The 26214-nt window shown below is 39.4% G+C and overlaps 1 protein-coding gene across 2 annotated transcripts; it reads left to right on the top strand.

Annotated features, from left to right (window-relative positions):
• Positions 1–2714: 2714 nt before the first annotated feature.
• On the top strand, positions 2715–22066 carry U2AF1 (U2 small nuclear RNA auxiliary factor 1). 2 transcript variants are annotated; one of them, XM_060770258.2, is made up of 8 exons: positions 2715–2846; positions 9483–9570; positions 11862–11928; positions 15197–15246; positions 16172–16270; positions 18783–18916; positions 19045–19137; positions 21427–22066. In XM_060770258.2, exons 1-8 carry the CDS (start codon positions 2803–2805, stop codon positions 21578–21580), a joined length of 729 nt encoding a protein of 242 aa, XP_060626241.1. In that variant the 5' UTR covers positions 2715–2802; the 3' UTR covers positions 21581–22066. The 2 variants fall into 2 exon arrangements, with proteins under 2 accessions (XP_060626241.1, XP_060626240.1); XM_060770257.2 differs by lacking the exon at positions 11862–11928 and adding an exon at positions 12661–12727 and having other exon boundaries at positions 2717–2846.
• Positions 22067–26214: the final 4148 nt, after the last annotated feature.

Genomic DNA, 26214 nt, shown 5'->3' with positions numbered 1-26214 from the left:
TTTGGTCTTTATCAGTCTTTGTTGGGGGTCAAAGTGGTCTGTGGGAACCAAAGGGTTGGAAAGTACTACAAATCCCATCATCCATTGTCCATCCTCCCCCAAACCACACCAGGATGTAAAGGGGTTCATAGGGGGTTATGTGTGCCAAGTTTGGTCCAGGTGTGACACCCGTGTTGGTCACAGTGGCCTGTGAAAGTGGCAGCCAATCAGAAAGCTGCCACATACACTTCCGCCCTTCCGCCCTCCTCCAGGAAGGAACTGGCAAAAACCACCTGAATATTTCTTGCCTAAGAAAATTCTACAATGTATTTGATTATTGGGTTGCTGTGAGTTTTCCAGGCTGTATGGCCATGTTTCAGAAGCATTTTCTCTTGACGTTTCGCCCACAACTATGGCAGGCATCCTCAGATGTTGTGAAGTTTGTTGGAAACTAGGCAAGTGGGGTTTATATATCTGTGGGATGTATTAGGGAGAAAAATCTCGTCTGGTTGAGGCAGGTGTGAATGTTGCAAATGGCCACCTTGATTAGGATTGAGGGATCCTTTGTTGGGAGGTGATTAGCCGTCTGTTGCTTCTCTGGAATGCCCGTTTTTGAATGTTGTTCTTTCTTTACTGTCCTGATTTAAAGGTTTTATTTAATACTGGTAGACAGATTTTGTTCGTTTTCATGGTTTCTTACTTTCTGTTGAAATTGTCCACATGCTTGGGGATTTCAGTATCTTCTCTGTGTAGTCTGACATGGTCGTTGTTAGAAAGGTCCAGCATTTCTGTGTTTTTAAATAATATAATAAATAATAGTAAATAATATGCTGAGTCCAAGTTGGTTCATCAAGTGCTCTGCTATGGTTGACTTCTCAGGTTGAACTAGTCTGCAGTGCCTTTCATAGAATCATAGAGTTGGAAGAGACCTCATGGGCCATCCAGTCCAACCCCCAGTCAAGAAGCAGGAAAATCGCATTCAAAGCACCCCTGACAGATGGACATTCAGCCTCTGTTTAAAAGTATCCAAAGAAGGTGTCTCCACCACACTCTGAGGCAGAGAGTTCCACTGCTAAACAGGTCTCACAGTCAGGAAGTTCTTCCGAATGTTCAGATGTATTCTCCTTTCTTGTAGTTTGAAGCCATTGTTCTGCATCCTAGTTTCCAGGGCAGCGAAAAACAAGCTTGCTCCCTCCTCCCTATGACATCATCTCACATATTTATACATGGCTATCATGTCTCCTCTCAGCCTTCCCTTCTTCAGGCTAAACATGCCCAGCTCTTTAAGCCGCTTCTCACAGGGCTTGTTCTCCAGACCCTTATCATTTTAGTCACGCTCCTCTGGACCCATTCCAGCTTGTCAACATATCCCTTTCATGTTCTTTGTCTGGGCACTACAAGGTTATTCAATGCTAATCAAGGTGGCCAATTGCAGCATTCACACTTGCCTTAAACAGACAAGAGTTCTTTCTCCCACCCTGGACATTCCAGATATTTAAACCCCACCTGCTCTCGCTCCCGTCAACAGCACAAATGCGCCTGGCGGGGACGAGACAGGGCCTTCTCGTTGGTAGCTCACCACCTATGGAACACACTCCCAACTGAGGTAAGATTGGCCACCTCCCTCTTGGCTTTTCAAAAGAAATTAAAGGCATAGTTTTGGGATCAGGCTTTTGGACAATAGATGTAAGCAGCACCTTAGAAGTGACTTGACTGGAAGGATGATATGGCTGACGAGACTGTTTTACTGTTTTTAATTATGGCTTATGTATTGTTTAATTATGTTTTATGTTCAGTTGTGGTTTTATTATTGTATTTATTTATCGTGTGTCATCCGCAACCAGACAATTGTATTATTTATTATTGTAATTGTTATGTAGTGGCCTCATAACGAGGCCCATTGTAAGCTGTCCTGAGTACCCCTTCGGGGGTTGAGAAGTGACGGGATAGAAATACAGGAAATAATAAATAATAATTTTCATTTGTTGGATTTTCTTAGTGGGTCTGTAGGTAGTTTGTAAGTTGTGTTTCTTCATCAGCTTCCCCATGCGGTCAGTGGTGCCTTTGACGTATGGTAAGAACGCTTACCATAAATAAAGAGCAACACTCAAAACAGGAGAATTTCAGACAAGAATCAATCAGGGCCAGCTAACACCTCCCAACAAGGGATCCCCAGGCAAGCAGCCAGGCTTTGAAGCTGCAAAGCCATTCAATGCTAATCAAGCTGGCCAATTGCAACATTCACCCTTGCCTCAAGCAGGCAAGAGTTCTTTCTCCCACACTGGACATTCCAGATATATAAACCTCACTTGACTAGTTGCCAACAGACCTCACAACCTCTGAGGATGCGTGACATAGATGTGGGCGAAACGTCAGGAGAGAATGCTTCTGGCACATGGCCATACGGCCCGGAAAACTCACAGCAACCCAAGTGATTCTGGCCATGAAAGCCTTCGCCAACATATTTGATTATTGCATTTGTATCCCGCCTTCCTCTCAAACTGGGATTCGGGGCGACTATAAAGTTGCTTCTTGTCCCCGCCACAGAAACAACCCAGAGAGCGCGAACAAGATGGAAGAAAAAGCAATGCAGTGTGCGAAGACGCCTGGGAAGAGGCCCCTTCACGCATGCGCCGCAGCGTCCCCCGCACCAGGCGCGTGCGCGAGGGCTCTCCCTGCCATGCCCTCCTTTCTGCGCCGATTGGCCCAGCGTTCCAGGGATTGGGAGGCGTGGCGGGCGTTTTCCGTCGCTCGCGGATGACGTGTTAGGAGAGAGCCGAGGGGTCCGGCGGGCGGGTGGCCGGGCAGGGCGGGCGCTGAGAAATGGCGGAGTATCTGGCCTCCATCTTCGGGACCGAGAAAGACAAGTGAGTGGGTCGCTTTCCCCTTCCCGCTGGGCTCGCACGAACGGCGCCTCATTTCCTGGGGTGGGGGAGGGCCCTTCAGCCACTCGGGTGGAGGCCTCGCGGTTTCCCACGAGGCGTCCCCCCCCGCCCTTTTCTTTCTCCTTCTCGGGCTCTGTGTGTGCGCGTGCGCGATTCCAGCGCGCGAAACGTTCCTCTTCCGTTGTTGCTGACGGCAGCTCTCTCTCTCACTCTTGCGCGAGCCGGAGATGGCCTTTCTGATTGGAGCAGGCCTCTGTGCGCGCTCCTCGCTTTACTCTTCCCTCCCCTCCCCCAAAGCCTGGAAGGGAAGCGCGCGGCGGCTGGCGAGCGCGAGGCCGCCTTTTCCGGCTACGAGGCGCCTTTTCCCCACCCCCAACCCACCCTGTGTGTAGTGGGAGCGCGCGCCCACGAGAGGCAGCGAGAGAGAGAATATTTGCCGCCTCTTCTCCTTTCTGGCCTTGTTTCTCTTCATGAAACAGAATAATGATGATAATTTGGGTGAGGGAGGGAATAAGAAGCAACTCTACTGGTAAATTATCATCATAATAGTCTTATTCTCTCTGTCTGAATATCCTCTTTGAGAATTCATCGGGGAAAATCTCACCTTGGGCCTATCAGATTACTGTCAGGCCTAAGTGATGTTTCAAAATGAGTTTCAAGAGTCTGATCTGGAGCCTTGTATGTGTAGGTGCCTTCGAGTCAATTTATGGCAAACCCGTGAATTTTACAGGTTTTATAATAATAATAATATAAACTTTATTTATGCCCCACCACCATCTCCCCAATGGGGACTCGGAGCAGCTTACATGGGGCCAAGCCCAAAGAAGAATTACAATATAACAATACAAATTGCAATAAAATAAACAGCATAACATTAAAATAAAACATCAAAGCATATAAAACAATATACACAGAACATAAGAACTAAACATAATAACAAAATGACAGAGGGCAAGGAATTTACTTAGGCAAGGAATATTCAGGGTGCCTCTACACCAGGTATTTATTTATTTACTGTATTTGTATACTGCCTTTCCCAGCCTATCGGTGACTCAAGGCAGTTTCCAACAAAACAGTATACACAGTATCATAGAACAATTTAAAACATTACAATTACATAAACCACAACAGCAATAAAAACATCATTAGCGTCTCCTTATTGTCAAGCCTTGTCCAGTTCCAGGTATGGGCAAACTTGGGCCTTCTGGGTGTTTTGGATATCAATTCCCACAATTCCTAATAGCCTCAGGCCTCTTCCTTCTCCCCCTCAGCCACTTAAGTAGCTGAGGGGGGGAAAGGAAAGGGCCTGAGGCTGTTGAGAATTGAGGGAGTTTAAGTCCAAAACACCTGGAGGGCCCAAGTTTGCCCACAACTGATCTACACTGTAAAATTAATGCATTTTGACACTACTTGAACTGCCATGGCTCAATGCCCTTAAGAATCATGGAAGTTGTAGTTTTGTGAGGCACCAGCACTCTTTGGTAGAGAAGGCTAAAAACCTCGTACATCTCCCATAATTCCATACTACTGTGTCGAATTAGCTAAAGTGGCACCAGACTATTTTGCCAAATGCTTTCTCTGGAATAACATTTGGCCCTACATAACCAAGAAATCTGTAACCTAACCATAGAATCAACCAATTGCTGTTTGAAAATGTTTTTTGAAAATTTCAAAAAGCACAGTTTGGTTCTGGCATTTTATATTAGGGAGTGCACTATTACATATTATTATTAACTTTATTGGAGCCCCCGGTGGCGCAGTGGGTTAAACCCCTGTGCCGGCAGTACTGAAGACTGACAGGTCGCAGGTTTGAATCTGGGGAGAGGCAGATGAGCTCCCTCATCAGCTCCACCTCCTCATGCGGGGACATGAGAGAAGCCTCCCACAAGGATAATAAAACATCAAATCATCCGGGCGTCCCCTGGGCAAAGTCCTTGCAGACAGCCAATTCTCTCACACCAGAAGCGGTTTGCAGTTTCTCAGGTCGCTCCTGACACGACAAAAAAAAATTAACTTTATTTATACCCCGCCTTTCTCCTCTTGCGGACTCAAGGTAGCTAACAAACCACAAGTTTTAAAAGCACAATACAAAGGCTAAAAACAATTAAATAGTAACTCTGTGGTAAAAACAGAATTCATAATACAATAAATGCACAGAAATGGCCTTTCCCCTTCCCCAAATGCTTGTTGGCAGAAGAATTTCTTGACCTGTTTATGGTATTTGTTGCTGCATATCAGACATGTAACTTGATCATAGAATCATAGAGTTGGAAGAGACCTCATGGGCCATCCAGTCCAAATCGCTGCCAAGAAACAGGAAAATCACATTCAAAGCAAACCTGACAGATGGCCATCCAGCCTCTATTTAAAAGTCGCCAAAAGAAGGAGACTCTACCACACTCAAGGGCAGAGAGTTCCACTGTTGAACAGCTCTCACAAGAAGTTCTTCCTCATGTTCAGGTGGAATCTCCTTTCCTGTTGTTTGAAGCCATTGTCCCGCTTCTTTGATCATTCAGATGTGGTTTAGAACATCGTGTTTCATAGGCCCTTTCTACACTGCCATATATTCCAGATTATAAAAGCAAATAATTCACATGGTCTGCTTTGAACAGATCACTGCCCTATCATCCAGTTCAAAGCATATAATCTGGATTTGATATGGCAGTGTAGAAGGGGCCATAGACGTGTAAATAATAAGAACAGTGTCCAGATACATTATTATTATCATCATCATTATTTATATCCCACTTTCTCTCTGTAGGGACTCAAGGCAGCTAACACTCCACACTAAGTTTAAAAGGTGCAATACAAGAGTTAAAAAACAATTAATTTGGTAAATATTCATTTATTTACTATATTTGTATCTCACGTTTCTCAACCCGAAGGGACTCAAGGTGGCCTTACGACAGGCAGCAATTTGATGCCAAACATACATGTATCAATACACAATTACAATTAAAACCAAACAATTAAAATATAACTTATTAAAAATATCAGTTAAAATCACATCATCCAAAATGTAATCCAGGACCAATTTATTTATCAACACATTAATTCATAGTCACTTAACTGCACTGCTCCACTTGTCAAAAGCTTGTCCCCAAAGCCACGACTGAAGTTTTTTCTTCTGAAGGTCAGGAAAGAAGGGTCTGATCTAATTTCATTGCGGAGGGAGTTCCACAGACAAGGAGACACCACTGAAAAGGCCCTGTTTCTTGTCCCCACCAGTCGCACCTGCGAAGGAGGTGGGACCAAGAGCAGGACGTCCTCAGATCTTAACCTCCGAGATGGTTCAGAAAGGGAGATAAAAACAGAATTAAAAGTACTAAGCAAAGCTAACCTTGTTTAACACCCAAGATCACTTCTCTAAAGCAGCCAACTCTCTAAATTCCAATTCTCTAAAGCAGCTACAATTTGTCACCACCAAGTAGGTGGTGATAAATGATTAGCATAAAAACAAATGCCCAAAAGTCCATAGTGGTGTCTTTCTAGTGGATTTAACCATGAGAGATTTTCCTCCCCAAAATGTTAAGTACTGTTTCAATATGTTTTGTATATTTTTAAACAACATTTATAATAATAAAACACTTTATTTGTATTCCACTGTATTTCCTCAAAGGGACTCAGGGGAGATTCCAATAAAAATGGCATACATTCAATGCCCCGAGTATAACAAGCAATAAGCATGTAATTACAAAAGTTGACAACTCAACATATATAAACAAATTGTAACTTAACTAAAATTAAATTAAGAAACACAGCCTATTGTTTATAAGCTCTTTTGATTTTATGTACACTGCCCAGAGAACCTTTGTATTGGGATGCTGTAGAAATAACTACTATTTAATAAGATATTTAGATGAAAATGTTGCACACCCATATTATCCCTTCAGCCTCAGTAAAGGTACTTAAGGTGGCTCAATAAACATGAAAAGGGGTTTTTAAAGGCATGCTAGGGTTAAAAGAAAATGGAAACTACTAGTTTGCATTAAAAGGATAGATTCACTATACCTTGGCTGACAAGAAAGCAAGCCAAGGAAATCTTCCTCACCTCAGCCACCCAATCCAATACATTCCCTTTACATATGCTGATTTGAGACTTGTTTGGCTGGCCTAAATGCCTTAAAGCACATGTGTCAAACCTGAGGCCCGCAGACTAAATACGGTCCTCCATGTCCTTTTATGCAGCCATCCAGTTGTTGGACGGCAACTCCTGTATTCCATCAACTCCATCATTAGACATCATGACTAAAGTTGATGGGAGCTGTAATACAGTACTGGGTCTAGAAGGCTACAATTTATTCTTGTTTACTCGGGAGAAGAGTTTGAATTTAGATGCAAAGCTTATAGATAGGATGTCTGGTTTTAAAATGCCTTTTAATCTTTTCCCAACCTCGGAGCCGCAGGTGCTGTTGGGTTGCAATTCCCATTATCCCCAGATAATAAAAAAGGATTGGAGTTGTTCTTCAATAACACCTGGGGGCCCACATTGAGTAAAAACTAAAGAGCACTGACCACTATGCAAAAAAAAAAAAAAAACCTTATAATTGGCCCTTTCTCTGTATCCATGAATTCTCCATCCATGAATTCAATTACTATTTGTAGGCAACAGTAAGGTCAATGTGGCTCTCAATGGGAAATTAATTTGACACCCCTGCCCCGAAGGCATGAAATTCCATGTGATCTTGGGTGCTATACAGTTAGCACTGGTAAGCACTTGGATGGAAGACCACCAATGAACACCAGGTGCTGTGGCTATGTTTCAAAACTACCTCTTAAGTATTCCTTGCCTAAGAAAACCCTATAAAATAAATGGGGTCACCATATGTTTACAGGTGACTTGAAGGTACATACCCACAAGTCATGCTAGGGACATCTAATGTTCCATTCAGATTAATGAAGAATCATGGAATTGTGGACTTGCCTAATTTTGCAGGGAAGCACAAAAGCCTTCATACTTCAAATGTGAATTCCATAGGCCTTTTTCAGTCAAGGAATACTAAGAAAACCCTTAAGGCGTCTTAATGAGGGCCAATCCTTCTTAGCAATTGGGATCTGGTGCCTTTAGGACCCTTCATACTTCAAGTGGTAAAAAAACATTCTTTTTGCATAATTATAAACAGTGATAGTGCAAATAATATTATAAATATCAGACTGCACTTATCTACAAATGCCCTAAGCATTTTATCATTTAACTGCATCATGACCATTATCTTAGGGTGCTTCCACACCAGGCATGTGCAAACATTGGCTCCCCAGATTTTTTTTACCTCAACTCCCAGAAATCCCAGCCAACTTATCAGCTATTAGGAATTGTGGGAGTTGAAGTCCAAAACACCTTAAAGGCTGAAGTTTGCCCACACTGTGAAAGTGATGCAGTTTGATAACACTAACTGGTATAGCTCAATCTTGTGGAATCCTGGGAGTTGGTGCTGGTGCCCCACCAAACTACAATTTCCAAAATTAAATCCCTGATTTCAAGAGTCGTCCAACTCTTAAAACACTACAGCACATAATGGCCCGTAATTCTCATATGTGTTTACTTTCACATGTACAGTGATTAGACTCACAGGCCATGGTGCAAATAAATCTGCCATTAGGGTTTGAGGAATTAGCAAGGACCCCACAGTATTTTACCCGATGAATAAAAGTATTAAGTACTTTTTTCTCAAGCAAAAGAAGTGTGGAAGCATTCAAGTTTAAATGAAAAAAATACAGAACTCCTTTGTACAGGTTGAGCATCCCTTATTCCAAAATAATCTAAAAATGTCCACATCGTGGGGTATTAGGGGCATCTTTACTTTCCCGTGTTTCAGTGTACACAAACTTTGTTTCATGAACAAAAAGACAAAAATATTTTGTGTAATATTACCTTTGGAGTCTGTGTGGAAGCTATAGATGAAACATAAATGAGTTTTGTTTTTAGACTTGGGTTTTATCTTTAAGATAATGGATTATGTGTATGCAAATATTCCAAAATCCAAAATCCGAAACATTTCTGGTCCCAAGGGAGACTCAGCCTGTATTACAAATGTACATATGAACTTTTGATAGAAATACTTATAACTCTTTCAAATACTTTTGGACGTAGACAACGTGTTTCAAATAGTATTTAAAAATACTTTCTGAATAAATACTCTAAATAGCTATTTGTTGAATGGTATACTAACTAGAAAGAAATGTTAAAGTATTATATTTTCTTAACTTGAAATATACATTTTGTGAGGTAAATATTTCAGTTTATTAAATGGTTCCATGCCTCTCTAGCAAATTTTGTAAAATGCAAACAATATTTAAATTTGTTTTCAGATTTCTCTTGGTGGAAATTTGTTATTTTTTAAGAATTAGTAGAACATATTGTTCTTGACTAGAAAGAGAAAAGCCATTTACTTGATGAATATGTGATTAAAAGTAGAAAGTACAGAATGTGCCCAGCCTTGAATAGAATGTTCTTCACTTCTTACACCAGTCATGTTTCCAATTAATTTGCTTAGCTCTACTCTTGTAACCAAATATTTTGCATATGATCCTTATTTACTTATTACTTACTTATTTACGTATTATTCCCCCTTTTGGTTTTTGTATAGATATGTTATATTTTGCATTCTTTTGTTTCAGAGTGAACTGTTCTTTTTATTTCAAAATTGGAGCATGCCGTCATGGAGATCGTTGTTCTCGGTTGCACAATAAGCCAACATTTAGCCAGGTTTGTGTTTTTCTCTTGGTTGAACTTTTACATAAATTTTACAGCATCTATGAATTTCAGAGCTTCATAGTCTATAAATCTATATGTATAGACATGCCTTTGAGTTCCCCCCTACCTCGAATAAAACCCTTTTGAGTTCTTTATTTACATTGGTTACAGGAAATGGTTCCATTAGATTCCTAGTGTTAGAGGTCAGCCAGTGGTAACCTTCAGGATGATATTTGTCACAATATTGTTAGTCACAAACAAGTATGTAGCATTTTAAATTTGACCAAAATTTGTTTGAACTTTTACAGTTCAATGAAGTAGCAGAAATGCAAATTCCTACATACCAACAAAAGCTGGCATTTGAAAATATGTCCTCCTGGTGACTTTGTATCTGTTAAATCTAGCACATGTGTGACACTCAGTAGGCACTGATTAATACCTGCTAAATCACACTATAATAGCATTTTAATTAATTTTGACCTTACACTAGTTAAGGACATTCCTACTTAAACTGGATGTGATGATCAAATTAGCTTTATTTGCTACTGCAAATGTGTCATAGCATTTTTTTGTATTAGATTGCCAAATAGTAAATCGTTTAATATGCAGGTTTTTCTGTATCCTACCTGTTCTTCTCTGGATACTGAAAATTATAATAATCAAATACTAACTAAATTAAAATGCCCCCTTTTAGAGCAGAAGTTTTAAAACATTAGATGATTGTTATTCCATCACATACTACATACAACATATTTATAATTTCCACTACATTATTGATTATATTGTTAATACAGGTTGAATATCTCTTATCTGAAATACTTGGGCACAGAAATGTTTTGAAACCTATACTAATTTTCTGTGTGTGATTTAGAGTTTGGTCTTGATGTTAGTAGTTGTGAGTAACAGAATTATAAATGTATTATAAATGAAAATTAAGGACATGTTATATTTTAGATATTTTAACTTGGATCTTCCGGTTTTTGTAGAAGTCACTATGAGCAATTGGTTGTACCATACATTTTAACTAAGATAACAATCCTTTCCAACTCATTAATATCTATAAAAATGTAAAATAATACTTTGAAAATAGTTTAGTTAACAGGCTATATCAGAATCAAATGGTATACATTTCCTGGGCCATAGCGATTATTTCATAATTGGATCCCTTCATATTTACAAGCCTTCAATTTTTTTTTAAATGGCTTTGCAGAGGGCTGCAATCAAAGGGTGAAGGGAAAAACGTCTCGGTTCCACTGAAAGTCTGAAAATATGAAGTAGCTTTATTTTGGATTCTTCTGTCTCATATACTCAAATGCAGTAGTTTGCTTTAATTGGTTGTGATTATGAATTGTAAACAAACAAAAGATACATCTTTTCCTTTAATGGTCACTTCAGATGCTGCAGTACTAAACAGTATGGTTTTAAAGACTAGCATACTGGGTCTTGCTAGCCACCAAAAATATTTAGAATGTTGGTTGTAAGAGCATTGTGAATGTGAAATAGCCTAGATAACAGTAAGTTGAAACTGTATCTGTTATTGTGGCTAGAAACCAGCTGGTTTTAGCTTTAAAAAGAAGCTCTGAAAACATTTTTAATGCAGTAGATTACATTCAGTTTGAATGACAGCTCAAAACAAACTAACATTTTAATTAAGTAACATGAGATATTTACACTAATATGGACATTAAACGTTGAGATGTTAGATTACTAACTTAAAACATGATTTGTTTTTTCAGACAACTTGATATTAAGAAGAGCGGTACAAATGTAAGGTTTCAAGTCTGCCTGGGCAATTCTTCAAGTAGAAAGCACAAAGGCCGAAAGGATATTTTCTTTAAAGATCTGCAAAAAGTGAACATTTAGAAAGGCGTATTATTGAAATGGAAATTCCACCAAGAAAATGCTTAATAAGAGAAAAGATATTCCCTGTGAAAGTGACCCTTTAATACATTGACACTCCATGTTGTGGGTGTCATGTAACATTTTTATGGCTCTGTACTTTTTGAGGTATAAAATAAGATAACATTGGAACACATGTCTTTCTGTTTCCATTTTAAATCTTAGGCTAGCCACATTTCCCTAGAGAATAAGCTTATAGAGCAACTTCTTGGTGAAATTCATTGCTGTCTTCATAATATGAATGTTTGAGTGATATTTCAAAAACATATTGCAAAAACAAAATAATAACATACAATTTGGATACATTTTATATTTAGCTGTTCACAAAAGGTTGTCTCTTTGCAATTGTCTATTATATGCACAGCAGCCAGTAGAATTCCCCTTTTTATTTTTTTTCCCCGCAGACCATCTTGATTCAAAACATCTATCGTAATCCCCAAAACAGTGCACAGACGGCTGACGGCTCACACTGTAAGTCCCACAGTTGGAGAAATTTTTTTAAAAGAATGGTGTTAAAGAGCCCATTCCTAAATATGAGAAAATCATGTTGGCTTCTGAGCTGCTGACATAAAGCTGTTGCAAACAGGACAAGTGATGGAACTCTTACAATATTAGCCAAGAGTTTGTTAAATGCCTATGTGCAAAAAGGAACAACGATTAATAAAGGTAGCCTGATTTGATTTTTTTGATTCAGAACTTTTTCAGCTAAGACATGGATATTGGTTTTCATGCTAGGAAGATTAAGCATTAGGCATTTATCAAATATCTTGTTTTTTAAAAATCTGAAATCATGGTGGTCTGCCATGTACGGTAAGTGAAGCTTGGGTTTTATTTGATGTTAACAGTATTAGGCAATAGAGATTTCATGACAGCCTTATTATTGTTTTAGTGGAATCTAGTTCCTGACAATTTTTAACCTTTCTTTACTTCCATATTTTTATGGATTCAGGTTCGAGATCTTTGATGATCAAATACTAGTTGTTGCATTTTTAAAAAATGCAATAATAAGTGTTGTGAGATCTCTATTTTTTACTGTTAGATGGTTCAGTGAGTCACAAGTTCAATTGCAGATTTCCCTCGTGGGAGAAAATAACATCCTCTCTTTCAGCACTGAGACTCAACTAAAAGTGATCACCACAAGGAAACCAGTTTCTTGTTAAACTTATTTTCCGTAATATAAAGTTGTTGCGTTTTGTATTTCAGACCATTGCCCTCTTGAACATTTACCGTAACCCTCAAAACTCTTCCCAGTCTGCTGACGGTTTGCGCTGTAAGTTCATACAAGTTCCTTCACTGGTTCCCTGGGCTTGATTGTCAGAGCTCAGTGTCAACTGAAGCTGGTCTACCATTTTTAGTTTAATGGAACAAATTGACCACAATTAAATTTGCCTGACAAATTTTTGCTCCTTTTCATACCCCATGCCCCCCCACCCCAATTATGTTTCCTCAGAAACTAAATGTCTGCCCATTTTATGTTTTTAAGGAACACTTTTTCAAACATTCTTGAGCCATTGGTCTCTACCCCACCCTGGCCACTGGCCTCCACCATCTCAATGTGTTCTGATGTGTTCACATTGCTTTTAATCCAGCAATGAGGTCAACAGCATATAAATTTAACTCAATTGCCTTTCCATTTGTTTGTTGAAGTTTAAATCACTTTAATTTGATCTCTTTGCATAGGTACACTTAAAATTTCTTGTTTTAAAAACTGAACTGATAGTCATTTATGGGAAAGTGTGGAGATTGTCTTGAACTAGTTCATTAATACTTGTGTAGTAATGAAATGTGGATGTCTTCTTGTCTACTGTACATCAGTAGATGTAAGTGACTTTAAAGGGTAAACAAGCTCATTTGGGATTTGCTCATGATGCAGTTAAACAATGCAATGCTTAGGGAATTTATAGTTAAGTGTAGTCTGCTGTTTATAACATTTACACTATCACTGTTAGATATTTATGCAGTGATATGTACATTCCTGGGCACGTGTTAAAATTTCCACCAATTTGATAATGAATTCATGTTGCATGGTCTGCTGTGGAGATGTTAATCTTCTTTGTCCAGAACCTATTAGCTGAACAAGCATAATTGCAGCAACAAGTTTCTCTTAAAATAATGAATCTTCAATATCTTCTGTCAATTGGGTAATTATGCTTATGATCACAGCTTTTTGCTGCTTCACCTATTGCATGGTTTGCTATAAACTGGCAAGCAAATATATACATTGTTTAACTATTCTACTCCCCATCAGTGTCATACAGAAATATCAGCTGTGTCTAGTAATAGTTGTCTGATGGTGTACTCATTTAGCTAGCAGAACACCATCATTAACGTCAGCTTGTTTAATGCTACCTTTTGCAGGGAAATAATTATATCAAATTTAGCAAAGTGACATATGGTATATTTTTAAAGTATGTTTAATGTACAACAACTTTGCTCTTAGAAGTAGATAATTATTAAGCTCTACTATATTTTGTCAGATTGTTTGGGATAGTTTAATGCGTTTTTTAGAGCTCAGTGCATTTTACAGCAGGGTAAAACACTATGGATATATTGGCCTAAATCCAATGACATGCTTATGCTGCAGCACCAATGTGCCTGATCATTTTACACTGCATCACCTTGGCGCCCAACAAACTGGACTAGAGAGCAAGACTTTCATATTTATGGGAGGTTGCAGTAGAAAACAGGCCACCCGCTGTCCAATTCTGCTGAAAGAAACAGTTCTGCCAGTAGAATCACCTCATTGGATTTTGGCCATTATCTTTTCTGTGAACATTTTTTATCTCATTTCATCTGTGTCCCTTTAATTTTAATGTAGAGGGCATAGCTGATCTCTGCTATTTTTTGTCATTGAAAGGTGTTGAAAATTGATTTTCCAAAATCTTCATAGGTTTTCCAGTTGATGAGTACTTCAGATTCTGTTTGTAAAATATCTGTTTGTTTTATGCTTTAAAGTTGCTTTGTTCAGTAGTACCATTTAGGATCAGATAATGCAAACAAATGTAGTTTAAATTATTCTTAATGTGTACTAAAATGGTGTAGAACCATTTGTTTCTGCCCACATACATACAGTGATTTTATGCCCATATTACCTGCTTTAAAATAGGAGTAAACTATTACCCTGCAAATACCATATTGAGGACATGGTAATAATATAGCATGACTTGTTCTAACTGTTCTGAAAAATGTGAAATACTAAATTGGCTTTTGGAGAAAAAATGACTCTATCTGCCTTTAATAATTAGTAAACTTAGTTGTACTAACTGAAGGAATGAAAAACATGTTGGCTTAATAATGTGTTGAATACATTCAGTTGATTGTGAGCAGGAAATGAAATTTTAGGCTATATTTCCTGTAATACTTCCTTTTGTTCCTTCCCTGATTTGAATTCTAGTAATCATTCTCCAAAAGTTGGTAATGAAAACATGCTGCGTTAAAACTCAAAATATTTGGAACTCACAGGTTGTGTTCCATAATTTGTTTTCTTAGATTAAGCCAGCTTCTCAATGGAAGGATGCCATTGGGTTAGGGATTAAAACTTTAAGTGACTGCTGTGGGTTTTTCCCCCTTAAAGGACTTACAGAACTGCTTATGATCTACTCATAATGACTAGCAATGTGTTTCATATTTTTACTGCAGTAAATGCCTGACATTACTCTAAAAATATTTTATAAGATGCTCAAAAGTCCATTAAATTGTTAGAAGATAGATTCTAATTAATATGACTTGATATTTCCAGGTGCTGTGAGCGATGTTGAAATGCAAGAACATTATGATGAATTCTTTGAGGTATGTTAAACTAAATAATTCTTCGAAAAGTTTGTGTTGGTGTGTGCATCAAGAGATGACTGCTGAAGTGTTAAGTTCTTATGGGTTTCTTATGGGTAAAAAGGCGGCCAAATTTAAGCCACATGATTCTCTCATAAGTGGACATGTGTGGTTCCATATGCTTGTTTGAAAAAAAAACATATTGAGTCAAATAACTAAAGAATACAAGTGAAAGATTTTTCAGCAATAAGAAGTATTACAGTATACTGTGTTTTCATACCAGTTGGACCATTCTTCAATGATAATGTGCTTATCACGCTATCAGGAGAGTTTTAAGAATATTCAATATTTCTGTTGTTTTGCCCAGAATACTTTATGTCACCATAAAGTATTACAATCACTTTCAGTGAAAATACTTTTCTATTAACTTTCAGAGATAGCCAAAAATCGAGCAGCTTTGAGACTAGCTGGTTTATTCTCATATGAGCTTCCAAACATTTCAGTCCACATTATCTTAGTTTTGGTGGCTCTGATTCACATCAGACCATCTAATAAAATTCTTAACTAATATTATAGAAAAACATAACAGGCTAGATACAAATCTGGTCAATTGACCCTATCTCACATCAAAATCTGTAAGAAAAATGCCATAGATTTCAAAAGGAATTCTGTGTGATGAATTCAATCTAGATCCAGTTCAGTGGGTTCTGTTTTTCATTTCAGTTTGAGAAGTGAAGTTTCACTTTGAATTATTAAAGTTATTGCCTGATAGATAGATAGATAGATAGATAGGTAGGTAGGTAGATAGATAGATAGATAGATAGATAGATAGATAGATAGATAGATAGCCAGCCCAAAACTGGGACAGCGAAAATGTGTTCAAATTGCTGATACTTCCACTTTGGATCAGATTAACATTTTGAGTTTTTGGGTGGGGGGTTTTCAGGAAGTCTTTACAGAAATGGAAGAAAAATATGGTGAAGTAGAAGAGATGAATGTCTGTGACAACCTTGGAGATCACCTAGTTGGAAACGTATATGTAAAGGTAAGGCTAAAAACTAGCCTGTTTGCCTACCAAAATGCAATCTATGGTTCCACTGGCCTTTAAACTCAATTTAGAGTTTAATGTCTGAAAACGTGGCGGACACGATTCCTAGTAGCTAATTCCCATATATGTTTTGCATAGGGCCCCCCTGAAAGTATTCAGTTATGAATTCTCAAAAATGTATATATAACAGGCATCGGTGCACATTGGATCTAATTGAGCTATTGGTTGGAAATGTAATAGGTTTGGGTTTGCCCAAGGAGACTTATGGAACCTGATAGGTTCCTGAATGCTCTTGAGGGTTCTGGAGCCTGTCAGCGACTCGATTGAATTGCAAGTGGATTTATGGAACAACAACTTATCCAATGCACTAGACGAGATCACCCCTAGATGCCCTCTCCGACCCCACAAGAAGAGATCGCCTTGGTTTACCAAGGAATTGCGGTTGCTGAAGCGGGAGAAGAGACAGCTAGAGGACATGTGGCGTGAACTCCGTGACGAAGCAGCGAGATCGGCTTATAAGCTATTCAAAGGGTTGCTACCACCGAAGCCAAAAAAGTTTACTATGCTTCCTTGATGGCGTCTGCCAGCTCACGCCCGGCCAAATTGTTTAAGGTTATTAGATCCTTGACGGCGGTCCCTACCGTCCCAAACAGTAATGATCAGGCCCCTTCAGCCGAAGATTTTCAGAGCTATTTTGCAGACAAGATCTCGTTGCTCCTCCGGGACCTTCCCAGCCACAATTGATACAGTAAGTGAGCTTGAGACTCCGTGGCCACTCACTGGGCCCACCCTCGGATCGGTTTATCCTGCTGGACGCAGAGGCTTTTGACAGGATCATGACTGCAGTTTGATCAACCACTTGCTCTCTTGACCCGAGTCCCTCTTGGCTGATTAAATCTTGCTTAGAGGGACTACGTGGTCCCTTGTTGAACATAATAAATGGGCTCCCTTGAGCAAGGAGTTTTTTCAGAGGCTCTGAAAGAGGCCGTAGGATCTCCACTGCTGAAGAAACTGGATCTAAATTGCTCGGTTCACTCCAATAACCGCCCAGTTTCGAATCTTCCGTTTCTGGGAAAGGTGATTGAGAGGGCGGTAGTGGAGCAACTGCAGCAGTTCCTACATGACAAAGCCGGATTAGACCCCTTCCAGTCCGGCTTCCGTAAGGGCATGGGACAGGGACTGTGTTGGTCTCCGCTGAAGAGTCTGGGAATCCTTTTAGACCCTCTGCTGACGATGGAGGCCCAGCCCACCGCTGCGAACAGAATTGCATTTTTCCATCTGTGTCAGGCTAGGTGTCTGGCTCCCTATCTGTCCAAGGACGACCTGACCACGGTGATCCAGGCTACAGTCATCTCAAGGCTGGACTACTGTAACGCCCTCTACATAGGCCTGCCTTTATCGGTGATCCGGAAACTTAAACTAGTGCAAAATGCTGCTGCCCAGCTTCTCGCAGGTGTTCCAGCAAGGTGTCATATCACTCCAATCTTGCAGTAACTGCACTGGTTGCCGATTGAGCACCGGATTACCTTCAAAGTGCTGATTCTTACCTTTAAGGCCTTATATGGCCTGGGGCCAGAGTACCTGAGGGACCGCCTCACCCCCTACCAACCCCCGAGATCACTCCGTTCAGACGATCAGAATCTCCTTGAAGTTCCCTACTTTAGGACCACTCACCTGATGTCTACTGGCGTAGAGCATTCAAGGTGGTGGCTCCTTACATGTGGAATGCCTTGCCAGCAGAAACACGAGCTCTCCGAGAATTACTATCTTTTTGTAGAGCTTGTAAAACTATTTATTTAGGCTGGCATTTGAATCTTCCTGATTGAAATTTTCTTTGATTTTAAATGTAATGTATCGCATATGTATATTATAAACTTCTCTGAGCCTTCGGGGGGTGGCGGTATATAAAATTGATGAATAAAATAAATAAATAAATAAATTTTGAAATACTTTTTAATGGGTGATGTACTCCATTGACACTCTGGAGGTTGTTGCTGAACATGAGCCAGTAGCCTTGGCTATCTACAAATATTTTTGGATTATAGTTTTCATAATTCCTTACCATTGACTAGGTCTGCTGAAGGCCAGCAACTCCTGGGGTGCAAGTGTTGATATGGGCTTAACCCTTTTTAAAATTCATAAATTGGCCATCTTTTGTCATATTTTTATATTTTCCAAGTGAAACCTGTGTAATTACCAAATCCATTTATCTCTCACTAGAAAAGAAAATTGATTTCATGGTGTAAAAACTGGTCGGTGTAACCCTTAATCGCTTGCATGTATGCACACATTTTTCCAATATCTTAGAGAAATCATGTGATGAGGCTTGATAAAGCTCTTTGAAGAGGAAAGCATTTAATAATAGATTTGTTTAATGGTCAGTGGATTGATGCTATTAAATTGTGATACCATATATTTTAAGAGTATCCTAGAACAGTAACATCTTTCTTTCCTTAACTCTCTATTTGTTTATATTAAATACATTCTTCATTTTTTAAAACATTTTCAGTTTCGACGTGAAGAAGATGCAGAAAAGGCTGTGATTGACCTAAACAATCGATGGTTTAACGGACAGCCAATTCATGCTGAGCTTTCCCCTGTGACAGATTTCAGAGAAGCATGTTGTCGTCAGTATGAAATGGGGTAATTAAATTTTCTTCTAGGCTCCTTTTTTATTGAGGTGACTTAGAAATCTTTTTATGTGATAATACCTTTTTTGACACCAAGCATCATACTTAATCATAATCTGCTGAATTCCACTTTCCCCATAGTGAGTGCACACGAGGAGGTTTCTGTAACTTCATGCATTTGAAACCCATTTCTCGAGAATTGAGACGTGAGCTGTATGGCCGTCGTCGTAAGAAGTAAGTGCCTATGTTCTGTGAAAGTTCGGATGTTATTTTGGGGGGAATACTATGTAATTCTCCAGACAAGGAGAACCTAGGAGTAACACAGTTTGGGGATGAGTAGACCTCAAAATTGTGGGATGTGCTATAGTTTGCTTTACTAAAAACCTTGAATACCCCAGCCATTGCCAGGTGCAAAATGGGACTTATGTGGACAGAGGCTTCTTCAGAATTAAGCCATAGCTTATGCCTTAATTTGAGCATATCCATAGCTGATCAGTACCAGAAGCACAAACATACAAATCCTTTCTAATAGCAATCTGCTCCTGACCTTTCCTCCCCTTATTTCCATATTACCAGTCTCAGTGTTGTAACGTGAAACCTTTTTTCCTTATTACCTACAGTGTTTGATCATTGAGTCAGAAAGCACTGCTGATCTGCTCCAACTGGCTCAGATTTATTACAGCCTTGTTGACATTTTACCTACCACTGAGCTAGATGCTAAAATGCTATCAATTTCACTGGTTTGTCATATCTTAAGAAGTTCAAAACCAATTAACAATAGAACTAGCAAATAAATTATTTTACCTTCCATTTCAGTTGATAATGGATGTAATAACAGCTGCCCAAAGGCTGGTTGCTGCAAATCAAAAAGCATTCGCTTCAGTATTCTTGATGAATTTTGCAATAAACAAATTTCTGCTGAGTTTTTCTGCCACATAGCTTTTCAGTATTTCAGATATTCAGAGTTGTGGCAATAGCTATGTATTTATTTAATTGCTGATGTTGTGCCTCTTTAGAATTATACTTCGTGATGATAATGGGGCATAGTGTCATATTCATGCAGGCTATTTAAATGTTGTTATTTAATTGTGATAGTTTTTTTTGCCCAGTCGTAAGCAATAAATACTCCATGCTTCAACATATAAAGAAATAAATTGTGAAGTAAATTGTGATCTTCTTAATGCCATCCTTCCATTCCATTTAAAACAAAAGTACTTCTCGCATTATTTTGCTGTGATTGAAAAATGTTTTTTTGAAAACTCTCTGTGAGATAACACACAGCCTACAGACCATACTTCACTCACCTGTTATAAAATAATCCATGCGGAGGAGGCCAGATAAGGCAGTGTTCTGATAAGACAGTTGTATTGGCTTTTGTAAATACGTTCAGAAAAACATAATTACAGCTCCTTCATAGACCCTCCATATCATTGACATAGGACTGAAAGGAGCATTACGACCTCCTAAACAATTTGAAACTAAAGCACCTGGATATAATGTCTTATGTAGGCCTGGCGATGATGCACAACCTATTTAGGTAAAAGATGGGGCCTAACCACAGCTAATTCTGCCCAATGTAGCAATGATGAGATCTGGATAGAAAGCTAGTCCTGGAGGTGAATGATGCACTTGGTCTGAGATGGTTGTGCTGGAGAGTGCAACTTGATGATGCCAACATGGCAAAGGCAATTCTGGATCTGCTTGCTGATAAGAGAGGATTCTTCTAATAGAGAACCTTTACCATCTTAAAGAAGGACATTTACCAATGATGCAATCCTCATTTTCCTGAGAATATGTTCTCTCTAACTCAGAGCTTACGTCTTAGCTGACAGACTGCCTGAAAGTGCGTGCACATGCTCACACACAGGAATGCATAGATTTGCACTGTATATATCATGTGCCTGGTTAGTTCCTGCTGAAATAAATACATGGCATCAGTGGAACTGAATGTTGACTTGCCAAGTTCCCATCAGTTTAGTGTGTCCAGTCATATTGGTATTTATTATTAAATATAGTCAGATTAAGGATGACACTGTCCTACTGTAACTTAAACCAAAAGGAGTCTATTTTATCATTGTGGTCATATTCAAAGGATGGAAAAGTGAGAATTACCTGCAAAGCAAGTGCTGTGATATTTACTGACTAAAATTAAGAGCACATCTACATTTTAGATAAATGTGGTTTGACACCACTTTAACTGTAATGGCTTAATTGCGTGGAACCATGGAAATAGTAATATTTACAAAGTCATGAGCCTTCTCTGCCAAAGAGTGCTGGTTGTCTCGCCAAACTACAACTTCCTGGGTGCTATAGCATTCATTCAGCCAGGGCATTTAAAGTTGTTCTCAACTTTGTTCCACAGTATAAATTGCACACTAAGGGTAACACAAACATCTGATTTTTTTTCAATTCTTGTTCTTTTAAATGCTTTGTGCTTGTGCATTATGCCTTGTAGTTTACTGACTTATCACAATGTGTATGAGAAAGCAGATTTTTAGTGGATTTGTTTTGGTTTTCTAACAGGCATAGATCCAGGTCAAGATCCCGGGAGCGTCGCTCTAGATCCAGAGATCGTGGCCGTGGAGGTGGTGGCGGAGGAGGAGGAGGTGGTGGTGGTGGTGGCCGAGAGCGTGATAGAAGGCGGTCAAGAGATCGTGAAAGATCCGGGAGATTCTGAGCCATGCCATTTCTATCTTGTCTGTTAGAAAGTGTTGTAGTTGATTGACCAAACAAGTTCATAATGACAATTTTTTAAAAAAAGATGGGCTTCTGAATAAAAATTTGTAGTGATACAGTTTTTTTTGCGTAACTGATTTCTTATGGAAAAGGTATCTTAATTTCCCTGACTGAATGACTGAGGTAATAATTGCAATGTATTACAGATGAGCAGGTTTTTACATTTAGGTATGACTGAAACTGTTAATGTATATAATATTAAAATATTATATACATTAAAGAATGCTTTACCAGTTACATGTTTAAGTTTCCCTCTTCCGTTATGCTGTCTGCTTATTTAGGTTAGCTTAGGCACAGCCTTAAAAAGCTGTGCAAGGAGGATTTCTTTACTCAGTCAAAATGCTTAGTCGCATATATCTGTATGTTACTAAGAAGTCTGTGCTCTGTGAATGTGGCATTTACAATAAATCCAATTTTTGACTTAAAATTTAAAGCCTATTCTCTAAGTGCTCCTGAGTAGTTGCTGCTCCCAGCTGTATCAAAATTTACAAGGTAGCCCCCATATTTTTTTTACTTTGTTTTGACATAAATGCCTTACTACAGTTGTGTGGGTGCCATCATAACAAGCTATCTAGGAATTTTAAAGATGGAAATTGACTCAAAATTGTTGATGGATTAAAAGTGGGACTAATCTAGCTGTGGTACAAGAAAAGCTCTTATTTCACCTCTGCAAATAGGTCCATGAGGATTACTAGTTCACTTAACTTCAAACCTTCTTTGGCCATTTTTGTTTATTTTATGACTTTATTAGCCTTCAACTGATTGATTTACAGGCCTTTTATTAAAGTAAACAGTAATATAAAACTCACTTGTCCTAGAGCAGTCCCCTGTTTGTCAGCATCTGTTCCACTGCATAGTTTCTTCAAGTACTAGATATTTTTCAATTTTATTGTTGATATTACAGTATTGTGGGAGGCTTTCATGGCCGGAATTAAGATTGCTGTGAGTTTTCCTGGCTGTATGGCCATGTTCCAGAAGCAATCGTTCCTGACATTTCGCTCACATCTATGGCAGGCATCCTCAGAGATTGAGAGGTCTATTGGAAACTAGGACAAGTGAGGTTTATATTTCTGTGGGAAGGCACTGCAGACTAATTCAACCAGAGAAGTCAGCCATAGTGGAGCACCTGATGAACCAATCTGGACTCAGCATATTATTTGAGAACACAGAAATGCTAGTCCACTCTAACAACCACCATGTCAGACTACACAGAAAAGCCATTGACATCTTCAAGCATTTGGACAATTTCAACTGAAAGGAGGTAACCAATGAAAATGAATGAAATCTGTCTACCAGTATTTTAAAAAACTCTAAAATCAGGACAGTAAATAAAGAGCAACACTAAAAAAATGGGAATTCCAGACAGGAAACAATCGGGGCCTGCTAACACCTCCCAACAAAGGATTTCCCCAGTCAGGATACAGCCAGGCTTTAAAGCTTCAAGGCCATTCAATACTAATCAAGGTGGCCAACTGCAACATTCACACTTGCCTCACACAGACAAGTTCTGGAAAACAGTCTGAAAAACTCACATAAACCTATATTACAGTAGTGACGTGAACATCTTGCATTTCTTTCAATGAGCTCAAGGTGGTGCACAGAACTCTAGTTTTTCACTTTCTCATTAGAAATCTGTCGTGTAGGCACAGGTAGAAAACTGTCATAAGGTCATTCAGGGAGTTCAGTGACTCGGTAGGGACTTGAACCTGGAGCTCCCAAATTCTAAACTAATGATTACACCATACTGGCTCTCTTCAGGTAAGTGGATGGATCTTGTTGTGTACCATCCAGTTATTTTTCAACTGGTGATGATCTTAAGGCAATTCTTTCATGGGGTTTTCTTGGCAAGATTTGTTCAGAGGGGGTTTGCCTTTGCCTCCCCAGTGGATTTCTATGGGTGAGTTGTGATTCAAACATTGGATCTCCAGAGTCATGGTCCACCATTCAAACCAATACACTAACCATGCTGGCTTTTGCCACTGCAATTTGCAGCATTCCTGTTTAGAGTTGCAACTTAATACCCAAAGAAGGACGGCACAACTTACTCCTGAAGCAAGGAGTTGGCTCCAGATATAGTAATTTTAGCACTAACCATGGATTACATCTGGATTCAACTTGTTTCAGGAGTGGGAGTTGTGTAGCCCTTTTTGATATTGTTAAGCTGCAGCTCTCAGCAGCCACAGCCAATGGCTAGGAATTCTGGGGATTCTAGTTCAATAACATGTGGATACATCACAATCACTATCCCTGTTCCTTTTCTATTGTTTAGCCCATTTCCCCTTCTAAGCTTTATGTTTACTTTTTGTAATAAAAACAACTTGAACTGAATGCAATTAAAATAACCACAACACCATTCTTTGTATTATATTTTATTTATACCGATCAGGTATATATGGCTTTAACCAATATGAATATGGTGCATATACACTAGAATTAAAGGTCCCTCAGCGTAGTGGATTAAATCACTAAGCTGCAGGACTTGCTGATCAGAAGGTTGGCATTTTGAGTCCGGGGAGTGGGGTGAGCTCCCACGGTTCGCCCCAGCTTTTGCAAATGTGAGTAGATGAATAGGTACCGTTTTGGCAGGAAAGTAATGGCGCTCCATGCATTCATGCTAGCCACATGACCTAGGAGGCGTCTACAGACAACTTCAGGCTTAGAAATGGAGACGAGCACCACCCTCCAGTCGAACACAACTAGACTTAATGAATGAATGAATTGTTTATTGTACCAGCCATAGGCCATGCCATCAAATAATATGTGTTGTTGTTGTTCATTCGTTCAGTCGTCTCCGACTCTTCGTGACCTCATGGACCAGCCTACGCCAGAGCTCCCTGTCGGCCGTTACCACCCCCAGCTCCCTCAAGGTTAGTCCAGTCACTTCAAGGATGCCATCCATCCATCTTGCCCTTGGTCGGCCCCTCTTCCTTTTGCCTTCCACTTTCCCCAGCATAATATACAACCTTTAAAATGAGCACTTTTCAATATAAATATTAAAACTTATTCCATATACTGGCTCTTTAAAATGATAGTAGCAGTGACATGGTAAACAATAACAGATGTCTGATTTGTATCATACCAAACTATCTCTATTTCCATTTCTAGCCTCCACTGTGGACTTTACTAATTTAGCTCAGATTTTTTGGGCTGCGACTGCAAATGTGGCAACCTTTAACGTTATAGTTTTGGAATAATCTGCCAACAAGTCACATATAACTATGTGCTGTTGCCATGCTGCCCTTTTTTCCAAAAGGGCTCCCAGAAGATTGTTTCTAGGGTCATTATACAAAGGGCAATATAGCAGATAATGTATTAAATCCTTTCTTTCCACGGACCCACAAATACAAAGTCGTTGGGCATGAGGGATCTTTCTATATTTTCCCTCTAGCCACCCTTAATGCAGTTTGACACCACTTTTACTTCCATGCTCAATGCTAAAGAATTCTAGTTTTAGTTTGGTAAAGCACCAACCCCTTTTTGCAGAGAAGGCTAAAGACCTTGTAAAACTACAGCTCCCGTGATTCCATAACATTGAGCCATGGGCATGTACATGTACAGATCAGGCACGAGCAAACGTTTCCTAGTTTTAGTTTGATGAAGCACCAGCCCCTTTTTGCAGAGAATGCTAATGACCTTGGAAAACTACAGCTCCCGCAATTCTATGACATTTAGCCATGGAGCATGCACATGATGTTAAACTTGTTTCCACAGTATAGATCAGGCATGGGCAAAGTTTTTTCTAGTTTTAGTTTGATGAAGCACCAGTCCTTTTTTGCAGAGGAGGCTAATGACCTTGTAAAACTACAGATCTCGCAGTTCCATAACATTGAGCTATGGGTGTGTACATGTATAGATCTGCCATGGGCAAACTTTTTCTAGTTTTAGTTTGATGAGACATCAGCCCCTTTTTGCAGAGAAGGCTAATGACCTTGTCAAACTACAGCTCCCGCAATTCCATGACATTGAGCCATGGGGCGTGTACATGATGTTAAACTTGTTTCCACAGTATAGATCAGGCATGAGCAAACTTTTTCTAGTTTTAGTTTGATGAGGCACCAGCCCCTTTTTTGCAGAGAAGGCTAATGACCTTGTAAAACTACAGATCCCACAATTCCATATCATTGAACCATAGGTGTGTACATGATGTTAAACTTAATTCTACAGTATAGAATGAAGCATTGGTAAACTTCAGCCCTCTAGATATTTGGGACTTCAACTCCCACTGTTTCTATGTTAGAAAATGTGGGAGTTGAAGTCCCAAACATCTGGAGGGCCAAAGTTTGCCTATGCCTGATCTATGCTAAGTTCAACTTCCTGTAGTCTGCCCGGTATAGATGAACCCCTGGATTTCTCCTCTGCAGCCTCCCAAGGGTAATGTATCTGGAAACCTGAAATCTTATGTGCAGACCAAAGAACTGCAACTCTATTTCCTTGCTGCACAACACAACAGCAGGAGGGGGCCCTTTGTGGAGGCAGCAGCAGGACTGACACACACCGCCTCCCGATTGGCTCCTCTGCCCGCCCCACGCCCTCGCCTCAGCCAATCAGCGCTGACTATCCTCCCAAAAGATACAG

The sequence above is a fragment of the Anolis sagrei genome, chromosome 3 (genome assembly GCF_037176765.1).
Source record: "Anolis sagrei isolate rAnoSag1 chromosome 3, rAnoSag1.mat, whole genome shotgun sequence".
Lineage (NCBI taxonomy): Eukaryota > Metazoa > Chordata > Lepidosauria > Squamata > Dactyloidae > Anolis > Anolis sagrei.
The sequence above is the reverse complement of the archived record's forward strand: the minus strand, read 5'-3'. Positions and strand labels throughout refer to the sequence as shown.